Source organism: Phaseolus vulgaris, chromosome 2, assembly GCF_000499845.2.
Source record: "Phaseolus vulgaris cultivar G19833 chromosome 2, P. vulgaris v2.0, whole genome shotgun sequence".
Taxonomy (NCBI): Eukaryota; Viridiplantae; Streptophyta; class Magnoliopsida; order Fabales; family Fabaceae; genus Phaseolus; species Phaseolus vulgaris.
This window is the reverse complement of record NC_023758.2, coordinates 34,454,430-34,468,268: the sequence shown is the minus strand read 5'-3', so window position 1 is coordinate 34,468,268 and position 13,839 is coordinate 34,454,430. Positions and strand designations below refer to the sequence as shown.

At 32.0% G+C, this 13,839-nt stretch overlaps 2 protein-coding genes across 2 annotated transcripts; one reads left to right on the top strand and one right to left on the bottom strand.

Annotated features, from left to right (window-relative positions):
• Nucleotides 1-325: 325 nt before the first annotated feature.
• Nucleotides 326-2,525, bottom strand: LOC137811641 (uncharacterized). The gene is made up of 3 exons (XM_068613445.1): nucleotides 2,341-2,525; nucleotides 1,978-2,172; nucleotides 326-797 (listed from the first exon to the last, which is right to left on the bottom strand). Exons 1-3 carry the CDS (start codon nucleotides 2,365-2,367, stop codon nucleotides 540-542), a joined length of 480 nt encoding a protein of 159 aa, XP_068469546.1. The 5' UTR covers nucleotides 2,368-2,525; the 3' UTR covers nucleotides 326-539.
• Nucleotides 2,526-7,804: 5,279 nt separating this feature from the next.
• LOC137809402 (uncharacterized) lies at nucleotides 7,805-9,243 on the top strand. The gene is made up of 2 exons (XM_068610520.1): nucleotides 7,805-8,909; nucleotides 9,209-9,243. The coding sequence occupies exons 1-2, from the start codon at nucleotides 7,805-7,807 to the stop codon at nucleotides 9,241-9,243; spliced, it is 1,140 nt and encodes a 379-aa protein (XP_068466621.1).
• Nucleotides 9,244-13,839: the final 4,596 nt, after the last annotated feature.

Below are 13,839 nucleotides of genomic sequence, written 5' to 3'. Positions count from 1 at the left end.
TTTTTGGTTTATGTTGCCTTTTTATTTTATTCTCTTTCAATGGAAATAGTGCCTGCGCCTGCACGCCTATATTTGGACAAGGACGGTTGATCTTATATAAAACTCACAGCACATGTTATGATGGGTAGAAGGTATTGTGAAATTTTAAGCAGAACACTTTATTTGCAATTATTCTTTAGAAATATCGGCAATATAACTGTCTTTTTACAATCCTGTTACAAATCATAAAATTGTGTATTTTTCATTCATGATTTAATGAATTTCATTTGCGATTTCATAGTCTTTAATAAATTTTAATTAGAGGATTAGGAGACTGGACTAGGAATTGTATGATTTGCACATTTGCAAACGCTGAAGTATAAAAATATCTGGATTTAGTAGAAAACACGAGGTACATTTTTTTGACGACCCACATAAGATGAATACTTAGGATCTTCCTTCTCCAATGCTTTTCGTTTTGCTCTATTGAATCTGACTCAGCTTATAACCAAAATGCATCCTTAGTTCCATGGATTGTTGTGATGGAATTTATTTCTTTGTTAAGACTCAAACTTGTCCAACTGTTGCAGCACCTGAAAGATGGTGATATTCTGGGATGGTAGGGGAGGGAGAGGTGGCATTCTCATTAATGGAGTCATCACAAGATCTCCGCCTCCGTTTGTGAGGGTGTGATGCCGCTTTCGTACTCCTCGAGCAGGAGGTTCTGCGACCAGGGATGTTGTTCTTTCCCCATTTCCCGTTGTTTCTGCTCTCTTCTTTAAGCTTTCTGCAAACCTCTTTTCATGCATCCTTTCATCCTACAAAGGTCACGTTTATGTCAGTTTCTTCCCTCAACTTCAGAGTGACCTTCAAATATGGAACCACTCCTTTTACACTGCGTTTTCCTGAGGGCCTTTGTAACAATCAGCCAAAACAAACATTAAAAATAAAATATTCTGGTTCTTATCTTCCTTTTTTAACCTTTTCTAGAGAAACCAGTAATTAGATTCATCTCACTATATTTAGTTTTCATCAACTTCAATCATTTATTGTTTGAAGAATAACTCTGAATATTTGTGTATTATCTTCCTGTAAAATTTTACCAAATTAAGAACATATTGAATGTTCTTTTATATTTAAAGTAACTACTAAATGTATTTTTTTTTATTTAATACTGGCTTATATGATATTACAAGAGAGGATATTAAACGAAAATATACAGCCCTTCCCTAACTAGAATCAACCTCAATAAATCTTTTACAATTGTCATGGATATCTAGAAAATAAAATCGAGTGATGTTATATAATATCTTTTGACATTTTACATTCCCCAAATATACTATTAATCTTGGAGAATTAATATAAAAAATGTTTTAGGACAATGGAAATTTATTTAATAAATATCAAATACCTTTGACGAACGTCTAGCTAGATGAGAAATACATTGACTGTATAAAAGATTTTTCTCCTTCTTCCTTTATTTTTTATTTTTTGTTTCAAAGCAAAGACCTGACTAGATATGAGAGATACATTATGAGAAATATCTGCATAGTACTGAGGTTCAATTAAGATATATAATGCTTTTCTTTCAAAGCTTGTAGCTATTGTCTATGCCGTACTAAACCCTAAAAAGACATTCTCCACATCTGTATGCTGTAATTCAGAGCTAGAAAGAGAAGCTCAGAAGGGTGTACCTTTCAAATATTGCAAGCCAATTTTTTTTTTTTTTATGTTTAGTATATCAAATTCTTGTGATAAAGTACGTCTCCAGAAACTTTACATGTCGGTCCCTTTGCGAGCAAGAGACTATTACGAGAACAAAATTATAAGACAAATGCAGAAATAAGGAATCAACATGGGCACTAAACAAACATAAAAACGAAGCTGCATTGTTTTTCCTTACCATGCAAAATCCCTAATTGTCATACTATCATATGATAAGATAAGTAGATAACTAAAGAAATGAACATATATACATGTGTAGGTGTGTATGCTTACATTAATAACGGAAGACTCGGGCATTGGGCATTTCACGGGACGATCTTCATCCGGTGGCTCCATAGGATGTTCAACTGGGAAGAAATCAGTGCTTTTATCAACCCCTTGAAGATGATGCACTTCCATGATGATACAGTTTTGTTGTTGTGTTGCACTAGTTTCATCTATCAAGCAAAAATCGCTCTCCTTTTGGTCCTAATATTTACAAAATTGTTTTTCACAAGCACCACATGCTGAGTGTCACAAGAATATGGAAGAAGAAAGGAAAAAAACAGCAAAGATTCTTCACCATTAACACACCCTCCAATTACCCATTTTCTAAGTGAATAGGTTGAGCGAGAATGAAGGTTTGAGAGCACTTACAAAATGATCCCCGAATGAAAATCCCATCAATATATGAGCTCATGCCAGAAGCTGAGAAAATGTTGGTTTGTCTGTCTGTTGTGTGTTTGTGTCTGTGAGAGCGAGAGAAAGAGGAAAAGATTGCAAAAGAGAAAGACAGCATAAAAAGGAGTAATAGAGCAGGATGAAAGAGAGTGTGTGTGTGTGAGAGAGAGAGAGGTGGCAATGTGGGATCACCTTGAACAGTTGAAGAGGAAGAAAGATTCCCATTGGGATTTTGTACTGCTTTTAAAATTTTAACCTTTTGCTTTCTTTTATTTTTAATTTTCATATGGGTCCTTGTCTCTTGGCGAATCAGAGGCATGCCTTTTCTTTTCTGCTTTGCTGCTTTTTAAGAAGGGTAGCAGCGTAGTTGGGTTGAAAATGTTGGTCTCTCTCTCTCTCTGTTTCTCTCTCTATCCCACACACACTTTCTGCTTTACTTGGATACTGCAAGAAGGAAATAAGCTACACATTTTGTGCTTGCTGCTAAGTTACATTACACCCATCGTAAATACCAAAATCAAAGCTTAGCAAATGAGATGTGGAGAAAGAGAAAGCGAGAGCCGAAAGCAAAAATATCGCGTCATTGCCATGACTCTAGTCTTCACACTTTTGAAGTAGCCGTTCGTTTGTTTCGATGCATGTAACATTCGTAAAGTAGCAGTACGTATCATGGAACAGTTTCAATATCAAACTACAATTTACTTATATAATGATCTAATATTCCTTTGAACATGTATAAAATATCTATTAAGTCAAGAACATTTTGAAAGCTTCAACCATGAAAGAGAAGCTTTCATCAAACATAAAAGAATATATAATAAGGTAAAGTTGAAAAGCAAAATCGAATTAAGGAAGTAATGAGAAAGAACATAGGTCACCTTAACTCTATGATAAGGATAAAATGTAATTTGATGTAGGATTCACCATACATCTCTACCATTAGAAATATTTTTTAATGTAGATGTTTCAACAACCGCTCTATTATCAAACTTTTTATTAAAGAAGATGCATTAATTACTACGAACTCAATTTTTTGGACTAACCTAGGTGTTTCACCAGACACACTATACAACCACAAACATAAGTGTTTCAATAAAGGCATTATCATTGGACGCTCAAATGATATTCTTCTTGAAGATCCATTTGATGGTTTTGATGAATCCACCTCCTTCGTTACAACTTGCATACTGATAAGGATATCACTAAAATCATATATGATGTTTTTCCCTTTAAGACCTCCTGATGGAGGACCATATCGGAAGATACATGTAGGACTCCTTAGAAAGACAATGGCTAGAAGAATAGACGAAGAAGAAAAAATTTGGAAGACTCTTCTTTCATGCAGGATAATATATTAAATCTCTAGTCTTGTAACAATTGTATAAAATAGAACATAGTTTCATTTTCAAAGTCTTGTATTCTAAGTCATTCATAGTATAAAATAAAAATCCTTATCCTAGAAGAAAGAAGACGTGACTAGCTTCTAAAAAAACTTAACTTGGAATGCAAGTTAGGATTTTCTAGAAGCCTTGGGTGGGTTTGCTAACCTAATCCTAACTTGTCACGCAATTTAGGGTTTGAGTAGCTTGCATGGAACACTACCTTAACCTTTCATGACTATAAATAAGACTTTTTTCCTTTGTAATTTCATACTTGATTGAGAATAATGAAACTGCTAAACTCATATTTTACATGCTCTTGTGTCTTAATCTTCTTCTTGCTAGCTTTCCTAGTGAACCAATGAAGTTGACTCAACCTCTTCTTGTTTCTACATGTGATCAACACAACTTCCATACTCTAAGGTGCAATCCATTTTCTTGAAGACTTTCGATGCCTTCCAAAATATACTAAATCTAAGGAATCTATCATTCACATGTCTTCTTATCCTTTTTTATAGCTTAGAGTCTTCCTCTTGTAACTCTTCATTGGAATCTTCTATATATTTGTTTCCTCTTGTCTTGCTTTTTGTATTTATTTCTTTTGTCTACTCTTTTTTATTTTCAACAAGCTCTTTCCTTATCCTTATTTATATCATCATTCCTTTCTGGGAGGAAATTCATCCATGAACTCAAAAGCCCTAAATCACATAAAGAAGTTATAGAAACATTGAAGTTATGACTCACACCGTACTCCTTAAGGAAATGGACTGCATTATTCATTATTTTTTTTAGGACTTGAAAATGATCATCTCCTTTATTTGGAGCTTGGATTTTCTTTGATTTGGAAATCTCTCTTTTCTTAGATGAACCCAAATCCAATCTTCTAGTTGGAAGAAAATCTCTTTTCTTCCTTTATTAGCATTGTTTAAATATTTTTTAACCTTTCTTTCTACTATTTTTTATCTTGACATGTAATTATTTTATAAAATTTGCTCTTGCATTTGAATTAGTAAACATCATGTCTTTCGGAGTAGGAAGGGGAAACAAATTAAGAGCGATTAAAACATTAAGCCCATAAACAAACTCAATAGGTGACTGGGAAGTAGTAGAATGAACTACTCTATTTTATTCAAACTCGATGTGAGGTATATGTGTTTGTCACTCTTTGAGATTTTTAGAAATTATGCATATAAGAAGTTGACCCAGAGTTTTATTAACCATTTCTATTTGACCATCAATTTAGGGGTAACAAGTATTTAAGAGATGGAGGATAATGCCTATCTTGTTCCATAAAATTCTCCAATAATGAGTAAGGAACTTAAAGTCTTGGTTAGATACAATGCTTATAGGAAAACCAGTAGTCTAACCATTTCTTTGAAAAATAAGTTAGCAATAAGACATTCGTAATAAAATTTGTTTCATGGAACAAAATTAGCCAATTTTGAAAATGTGTCCATTACCACAAGGATGGAGTCATGTCCATTCCTTTATTTTGGTAATCCAAGTCCAAAATTCATTGAAATATTTTTTTCAAAGAATGTTAGGAATTAGAAAATATGAGTAGAAACCATGGAGTAAGATAAGTATTATCATTGCCACTTCTAGCTTACAACAAGTACATAAAGTCATTTTTCGTTATTTGAGTACACAATGCCTCTCTAGTTTAAATACATGAAGCCTTTAAGATATTCGTTAAAACTCCTCTTTAGTTTAAGTATGAGTACACAAGGCTTCTTAAGGAAAAGTACATAGTCTCTCCAAACCATACAACAATAAAATTGTTTGATTACAAAGTTCACACTCAAACAAGTGGATGTGAAACTATATACTTCTTAATTCTAAAGATAACTACACAACAATGAAGGATTTACAAGTCGTCTAAAAGATGAACTTTAACTTAAGAACTTGAAGACTTTTTAACATTATTCTCATGCACATGAAACCTAGTTAGTTGTATCTTGGAACCTTAGGTTTATTTTATTTTATTGAAAGTGCTTTCTTAAATAGACAACCTCAAGATTTGTTATAGGTTGCGTGCTTCAAAGCATTATGTGTTAAAAAAATTTCTAGAGGGTCGTAACTTTCATACTTTTTATCTTTTAGATGTTTGAATCACTAACAATTAAATTAATCATGCACACATTGATGAATCATACTTTGTGTCAGAATCTTCCTTAGAAGGAATTCTTAGTCAACTCATAGAGGTTAGACAACGTAATGTCATAAAGTTGTGTCTTGTGATCTATGTCTATGCTTATTTACTTGTGAGAGATTGTATGTCGCATTAGGTTGGAATGTTCTTGATCAACTAAAGAAAATGTGGAGAACTAAAAAACCCATGGTAGTAGATATAACAATGGCGAAAGCATAAGGATAATATGGTGAAGTTTGTGGCAATTGAAGAGAAGATTTAGGAAACAATAACTTGTAACCAAATGAAATGGAAAATGGATTAAAGACTAAAAAATGGTTAGAACGTGTCACTTTTGTGAAGAATCCCAAATAATAAGTGTAAGAAGATTTGCTACTTGAAAAGGCTTATCTAGATAAGAACTAAAGCCAACTATAGAACTTTCAAGACTATCAAAGACGATCACTTACAAAAGAGAATTTTCATTCAATCTTCTAAAGTGATTTTACAAGAGAGAGTGATCTTATTTATAGATTGGTGCCACAACCTATAATGTGGAAGAGACATTTTCATGTGTCTTGAAAGTTTAAAATCCTAAGTACATTAAGACTAATTAAGAATAATTAATCCTATAATTAATATTTAGTTAACTCTTAATTAAACAAGATACATGAGTGACTCCTTGAATTAAGGGAAAGGCACATGGATTGTTCCTAAATTTAAGGAGTTAGTTGGATATGCACATATGTTTTTCCTTTAACACTTCCATTCTTCTAAAGCTAGAAAAAATTGTTCTAACAAAACACTTAATGTCTTTTATACCTATGTCTTGTAAGATTTTCATTTGTTGGTAAGATCTTTTATCAAAGCAATATGTTCATGGATTGATTGGTCATCTATTATCTAGTGATTTTTGTATTTGTCACTTTTTCATGACTTGTTTATTCTTCTATAACATGTGTCGATTGCAAGATCTTGAATTTCCTGCTTGATGATTGACCTGTATCTTGTTAACAAGTTGTATTTTATTTATGATTTGATATAATTTACTTTCATCTTATACATGTTTTCCATTGGGTAGTATTAGAGGATACGGATACCAGAGTTACAGAAGGATCCTAATATTAATTGGGAGTCTTTTCTAATTATCAGTTGTTTCTCTTTATAGAGAAGAATAATTAGGTGTCTTTTCTAATTATCAGTTGCTTCTCTTTATAAAGAAGAATAATTGAGTGTCTTTTCTAATTATCAGTTATTTCTCTTTATATAAGAGAATAACCTTTATTTTATCTTTGTGTGTTACGATTCTAGTATTTAATATTGATTATTTCCTTCTTTAGTCAAACCCTAGAATGAGTTTACTACTTGTATATATTCAGACCATTTGTTTTGATTTGAATAACAAGAAAGAAGAGATATTCATTCTCATATCCTTTGTCTTCAGTTTACTCTTTTGTTCATCTTTGTTCCCTTTTGTTCATCTCTGTTCAATTTTGTTATATGGTATCAGAGCCATTTCAAGCCTATCCTAGCGAGTGTTTGTGTTGGGCCTATCGTGTCACCCGCTATCGGGCCGCTATCGGACCACCCATAATATATAGTCCCACGCACGAGTTGGTAGTCTCGGTGTGAGGGAGGTGTGTTGGAGATCCCACATCGACTAGAGATTAGAGCCTTTCATTGTATATAAGTGGGTGCAAACCTCAACCTCATGAGCCGGTTTTATGGGATTGAGTTAGGCTTAAAGTCCACTTCGTAATAATGTTGAAGATCCCACATCGACTAGAGATTAGAGCCTTTCATTGTATATAAGTGGGTGCAAACCTCAACCTCATGAGCCGGTTTTATGGGATTGAGTTAGGCTTAAAGTCCACTTCGTAATATGGTATCAGAGTTCTGATTATCAGAGCTCTGCTTGCTACATTTATTCATGGGTGAAGTTGATGATCCCTCACAAGATCTTAGTTCACCTTACCATGTTAGTTCATCAGATAATCCTTCCTTTCTTATTGTCCCTATTATTCTTGAGGGACCAAATTATCATCATTGGTCTCGTTCGTTTCAAATGAGCCTAATTTCAAAGAACAAAATATGTTTCAATGATGGAACTATAGAAACTCCCAATCGTACCAATTCATTGTTTCCAACATGGCAGAGGGCCAATATGTTGGTTGTTTCGTGGATTCTCAAGGTTGTTTCTCAATCCATCGCGCAGAGCATCATCTGTATGGACAATGCCTTTGACATATGGAATGATTTAAAAGAAAGGTTCTCACAAGGAGACATGATTCGTATTTCTGATATCCAGGAGATGATTTCTTCTTTTAAACAAGGTGAGTTGACTGTTACAAACTATTTCACTCAGTTAAAAATTCTTTGGGATGAACTTGATCTTTTCCGCCCGCTATCCACTTCTTCATGTGCCTCTAAATGCAATACTCTTGTGAATGTTTCTAAATATAAAACACAAGACCAGATTATCAAATTTCTAAGGGGGCTAAATGATAATTATTCGACTGTGAGAACTCAAATTCTATTGATGGACCCTTTGCCATCCTTGAATAAAGTTTGCTCTCTTGTTACACAACAAGAGAGGCAAATATTTGGTAATCAATCCAAGGCAATGATTGCTACTAGCAAAGGAGGTTATAAAAACAATGCTACAACATATGGCAGAGGTGCTAGATACGGAAGAGGAAGCAATGGAAGAGGATATACTTCCAAAATTTGTAGTCATTGTGGAAGGACAAGGCATACCATTGATACATGCTATAAAAAGCATGGCTTTCCACCTCATTTCAAGTTCAAAAATCAGAACCATGATCAGAGTCATACTAATGCAGTTTTTCAGAATACAAATTTCAATAATAATGAGCAGAATCATGAAGGTTCAAAGTCAAAAGTGGAGTCTCAACAAATTGGTTTTACTCCTGAGCAGTATCAAACATTGTTAGCTCTTTTACAACAGACCAAATCCAGTGGCAATTCTTCTAATCAAGTCTCTATTATTCCCTCCAATCCCTCCAATCAAACAGGTAATAATTTTATTTCTTCTTTTAGTTCTTGGATTATTGATAGTGGTGCTACTGATCACATTTGTTCATCCTTAACTTATTTCACTTCATATCATCAAATTGATCCTATTTATGTCAAATTACCAAATGGAAATCAAGTCATTGCCAATTATTCTGGAAGTGCTTTTCTCAATCAAAATCATGTCATAGACAATGTTTTGTACATTCCTTGCTTCAATTTTAATCTTCTTTCCGTAGCAAAATTGATTGATAAACTATCTTGTGTTCTTACCTTTGACTCTAATGGTTGTCACATTCAGGACAAAATAACAATGAAGATGATTGGAACCGCTAAGACGCAAGATAGACTTTATATACTCAGGATCCCATCTTACCAGAAATTTCAAATTAAACCCCTTGAATGTACACACACCATCAATACTGTTAATGTCAGTGCTAGTGATCTAGAAACCCTTTGGCATTTTCGATTAGGTCATATTTCAAATAAATGTATTGATGTTATCAAGAATAAATTTCCTTTTGTTAAATATAACAAATCTTTTGTTTGTGATGTTTGTCATTTTGCAAAGCAAAAAAGACTTTCTTTTCCTATTAGTACATCTAAATCAAAAAAATGTTTTGATTTGATTCATGTAGATGTTTGGGGACCGTACTCAATACCATCAATTCATGGTCATAAATATTTCTTGACCATAGTTGATGACTATTCGAGGTACACATGGATTTTTCTTTTGAAACAAAAATCTGAAGTTGTTAAGGTTTTGGAAAATTTTGTTATTTTTGTTCAAACACAATTTGAGACAACAATAAAAATAATAAGAAGTGATAATGGAACTGAATTTTTCATGACTAATTTTTTTGTCAGTAAAGGAATAATACATCAAACATCATGTGTCAATACTCCACAACAAAATAGTATAGTTGAAAGGAAACATGGTCATTTATTAGATGTAGCAAGAGCTCTTATGATACAATCTCATTAACCCAAAATTTATTGGTCATATTCTGTGACACATGCTGCGCATATTATAAACATGCTTCCCACACCTGTTTTAAATTATTCTTCTCCTCATGAAATGCTTTTCAAAACTGATGCAAATTTTAATGGATTAAAGGTGTTTGGTTCTTTATGTTATGCTAGCACCTTGTCAACAAATAGAAGAAAATTTGATCCAAGAGCATCAAAATGTGTTTTTATTGGTTTTCAACGGGGGACAAAAGGATATATTTTGTTGAATATTCAATCAAGAGAAATTTTTGTGTCTAGGGATGTTGTCTTTTATGAACATGTTTTTCCATACCAAAGGGTTCAAGATACTAGCAATGAAACTAACAATCCCGACATTAATGATCAAATTTTGTTTGCTGAAGATCAATTTGTCTTAAGTCAGCCATTACAAGCCATTCTTGCACCTTGTGATAATGTTGAAAATAGCAGTGATAATAATTGTGAGTCACAAATTGAGGTTTCAGAAGAAGATTGTTCCCATATAAACCAAAACCTCAATGAAAATCATGATATAGAACAAAGTTCTGAATCAGATCCATCTGTCCGAATGAGCACAAGAATAAAAAATTCACCTGAGTATTTAAAGGATTATCATTGTAATCTTAATGTTTCCAGTACATCTTCAAGCGTTAAATATCCTTTGAATTCTGTTTTGTCTTATAGCAATTTATCACCTTCTTACAAATCTTTTGTTATGTCTCTTTCTTCACATGTTGAGCCAAACACTTATTCTGAAGCTGTGAAACATGACTGTTGGAAAAAAGCTATACAATGTGAGATATCTGCTTTAGAGTCAAATCAAACTTGGGAGACTGCTCTTCTGCCTCAGAACAAAGCTGCCATAAGTTGCAAATGGGTATTCAAAATAAAATATAAGGCTGATGGAAAAATTGAAAGGTATAAAGCAAGGTTAGTGGCGAAGGGATATACACAAACAGAAGGCATTGACTACCTCGATACTTTCTCTCCAGTAGCAAAGATGACCACCATAAGGTTGCTTCTTTCTTTAGCTTCTATTTATAATTGGGAATTGAAACAATTAGACATAAACAATGCCTTTTTACATGGAGATTTGAAAGAAGATGTATACATGGTTGCTCCTCCTGAATTGACTTCTATTCCACCAGGAAAAGTTTGTAAACTAAAAAAAGGCTTTATATGGCCTTAAACAAGCCAGCAGAGAATGGTTTGCCAAACTGTCATCCTTTTTGCTTTCTATGGGATATACTCAATCTATGAATTATCATTCCTTGTTCATTAATTCTTCTGAAGGATCTTTTACAGCATTATTGGTATATGTGGATGATATAATATTGGCAGGAAATGATAAAGAAGAGATTGTTTGAATTAAACAAGCCTTGAATCAGACATTCAAGATTAAAGATCTTGGGAATTTAAGATACTTTCTTGGTCTCGAAATAGCAAGAAGTAAGACAGGAATAATGGTAAATCAAAGGAAATATGCATTGGAATTATTAATCGATGCAGGTCTTTTAGCCTGCAAACCTGCACTCACTCCTATTGATAATCATGAGAAATTCTCTTCTACTGGAAGTATTCCTTTCACAGATATTCAAGCCTACAGAAGATTGATTGGAAGGCTTATGTATCTCACTAATACCCGACCTGACATAACATTTTCTGTGCAACAATTTTCTCAGTTTCTTGCTAAGCCTACAATTGCTCACTATAATCCAGCAATTAGAATTCTCAGATATATCAAAGGGGCTCCAAGTCTTGGTCTATTTTTCTCTTCCACTACCTCTGTTCACCTGAAAGCCTTTTGTGATAGTGATTGGGGCACCTGTAGTGATTCAAGACAATCAGTGACTGGTTTTAGTGTGTATCTTGGGAATTCTCTCATATCTTGGAAATCAAAGAAGCAAGAAACAATATCAAAGAGTTCTTGTGAAGCTGAATACAGGGCAATGACCACCGTTACATGTGAAATTCAATGGCTAACTTATCTTCTTCAAGATTTCAAAGTTCCTTTTGAGCAACCATCTCTTTTATACTGTGATAATGACTCAGCAAGATACATTGCAGCAAATCCAGTATTTCACGAGCGTACAAAACATATAGAAATAGATTGTCACGTGGTCAGAGAAAAATTAAAGAAGGGTCTCATCCATTTGCTTCCCATTTCCACCACAGAGCAACTAACTGATATTTATACCAAAGCTTTAAGTCTTCAATCTTTTAAGAATATTTGTTCCAAGCTGGGTCTCATCAATATTTGCTTTCCAGTTTGTGGCGGGGTATTAGAGGATACAGATACCAGAGTTACAGAAGGATCCTAATATTAATTGGGAGTCTTTTCTAATTATCAGTTGCTGCTCTTTATAAAGAAGAATAATTGGGTATCTTTTCTAATTATCAGTTATCTCTCTTTATAGAAGGGAATAACCTTTATTATTCAGTTACGATTCTAGTATTTAATATTGATTATTTCCTTCTTTTGTCAAATCCTAGAATGAGATGAGTTTACTACTTGTATATATTCAGACCATTTGTTTTGATTTGAATAATAAGAAAGAAGACATATTCATTCTCATATCCTTTGTCTTCAGTTTACTCTTTTGTTCATCTTTGTTCTCTTTTGTTCATCTCTGTTCTATTTTGTTATAAGTAGTTTATATTAAATATAGTAAAATTATATAATAAACTTCAATGTTAATATCAAGTATATGAGAAAGACTTATATCTTCTAATAATTTAACTTATCTTTCCCTTAACTTTTGTTTGTCTCTTTTAATTGTGATTCACCATGAGTATTAAATTATTTACTTTTACACTCGATTTAATATTCAATACACAATATATGATTAATAATATTATATCCATACATGTCATTTTGTTTATAAATTTCTTCCACCTTAGTCTCCATATATTTTTCCTTTTCTTTTAATTAGATAATTTCTTACAATCATTTTCTTTCTTTTTAGAAAACTGAAAATTATAGCAATTTTGCATTTAGTTCTATATATTTTTCCTTTTCTTTTCAATTACATCATTTCTTACAATCCTTTTCTTTCTTTCTAGAAAACTGAAAAGTATACCAATTTTGCATTTAGTTCTATATTTTTTTTCTAAATTTTTAAATCTTGACGTATTTACAAATTTTGTATTAATTTTTAAAAAATATATATATTTATATTTTTCTCTTATTATTATATTAGCTTTTAATCTTATTTTTATATTAATGTTGAAGTGATATTTTAAATAATTTTAAATTTCTCTTATTATAAATTAATGAATTCTTATTATTATAACAATAAATATATTTTCATTCTAGTAGTAATATAACGAGACAGACTGTAGCTATTCCTATATTTTACAAATTTTTATTGTACTATGTATAAAATATAATATGACTGCATTGATATTTCAAAAATATATATTTAATATATTTAATTATAATATTTTATTTTAAAGATAATATTTTATCTTTTCTTGTATAATAATTAATATAATTATATTTTTCTGTCTATAAGAAAAATATTAAAATTCTTACAAATGTGATCCATTTGATATATTTTTTTTTTCATAACCATAAATATTTAAATTGGTTTGGCTCCGCCCTGTGTGTAGTTCTCAACTAATTTTAATATCATTTATACAAAGAAGACAAATCTCATTTATACAAAGAAGACAAATCTCATGATCTTTTGTATTTTTAATGAATTTTAATTAATATAGTAAATTTTGTTTTTCAATTTATCTTTGATGCATGTAGTTTAGGACATAAATTTTTCTTTCACATAATATTTAAAATTCGATTACATCATATTTTCCTTTAATCTTACTACGATCCAATACAAGTTTGACCATTTTTTAAAATATTATTTAATAAAATATTGATTATATTGCTAAAATACTGTTCACCCTGTTTAGCAAACATTCTTGTGAGATCCCGTCACA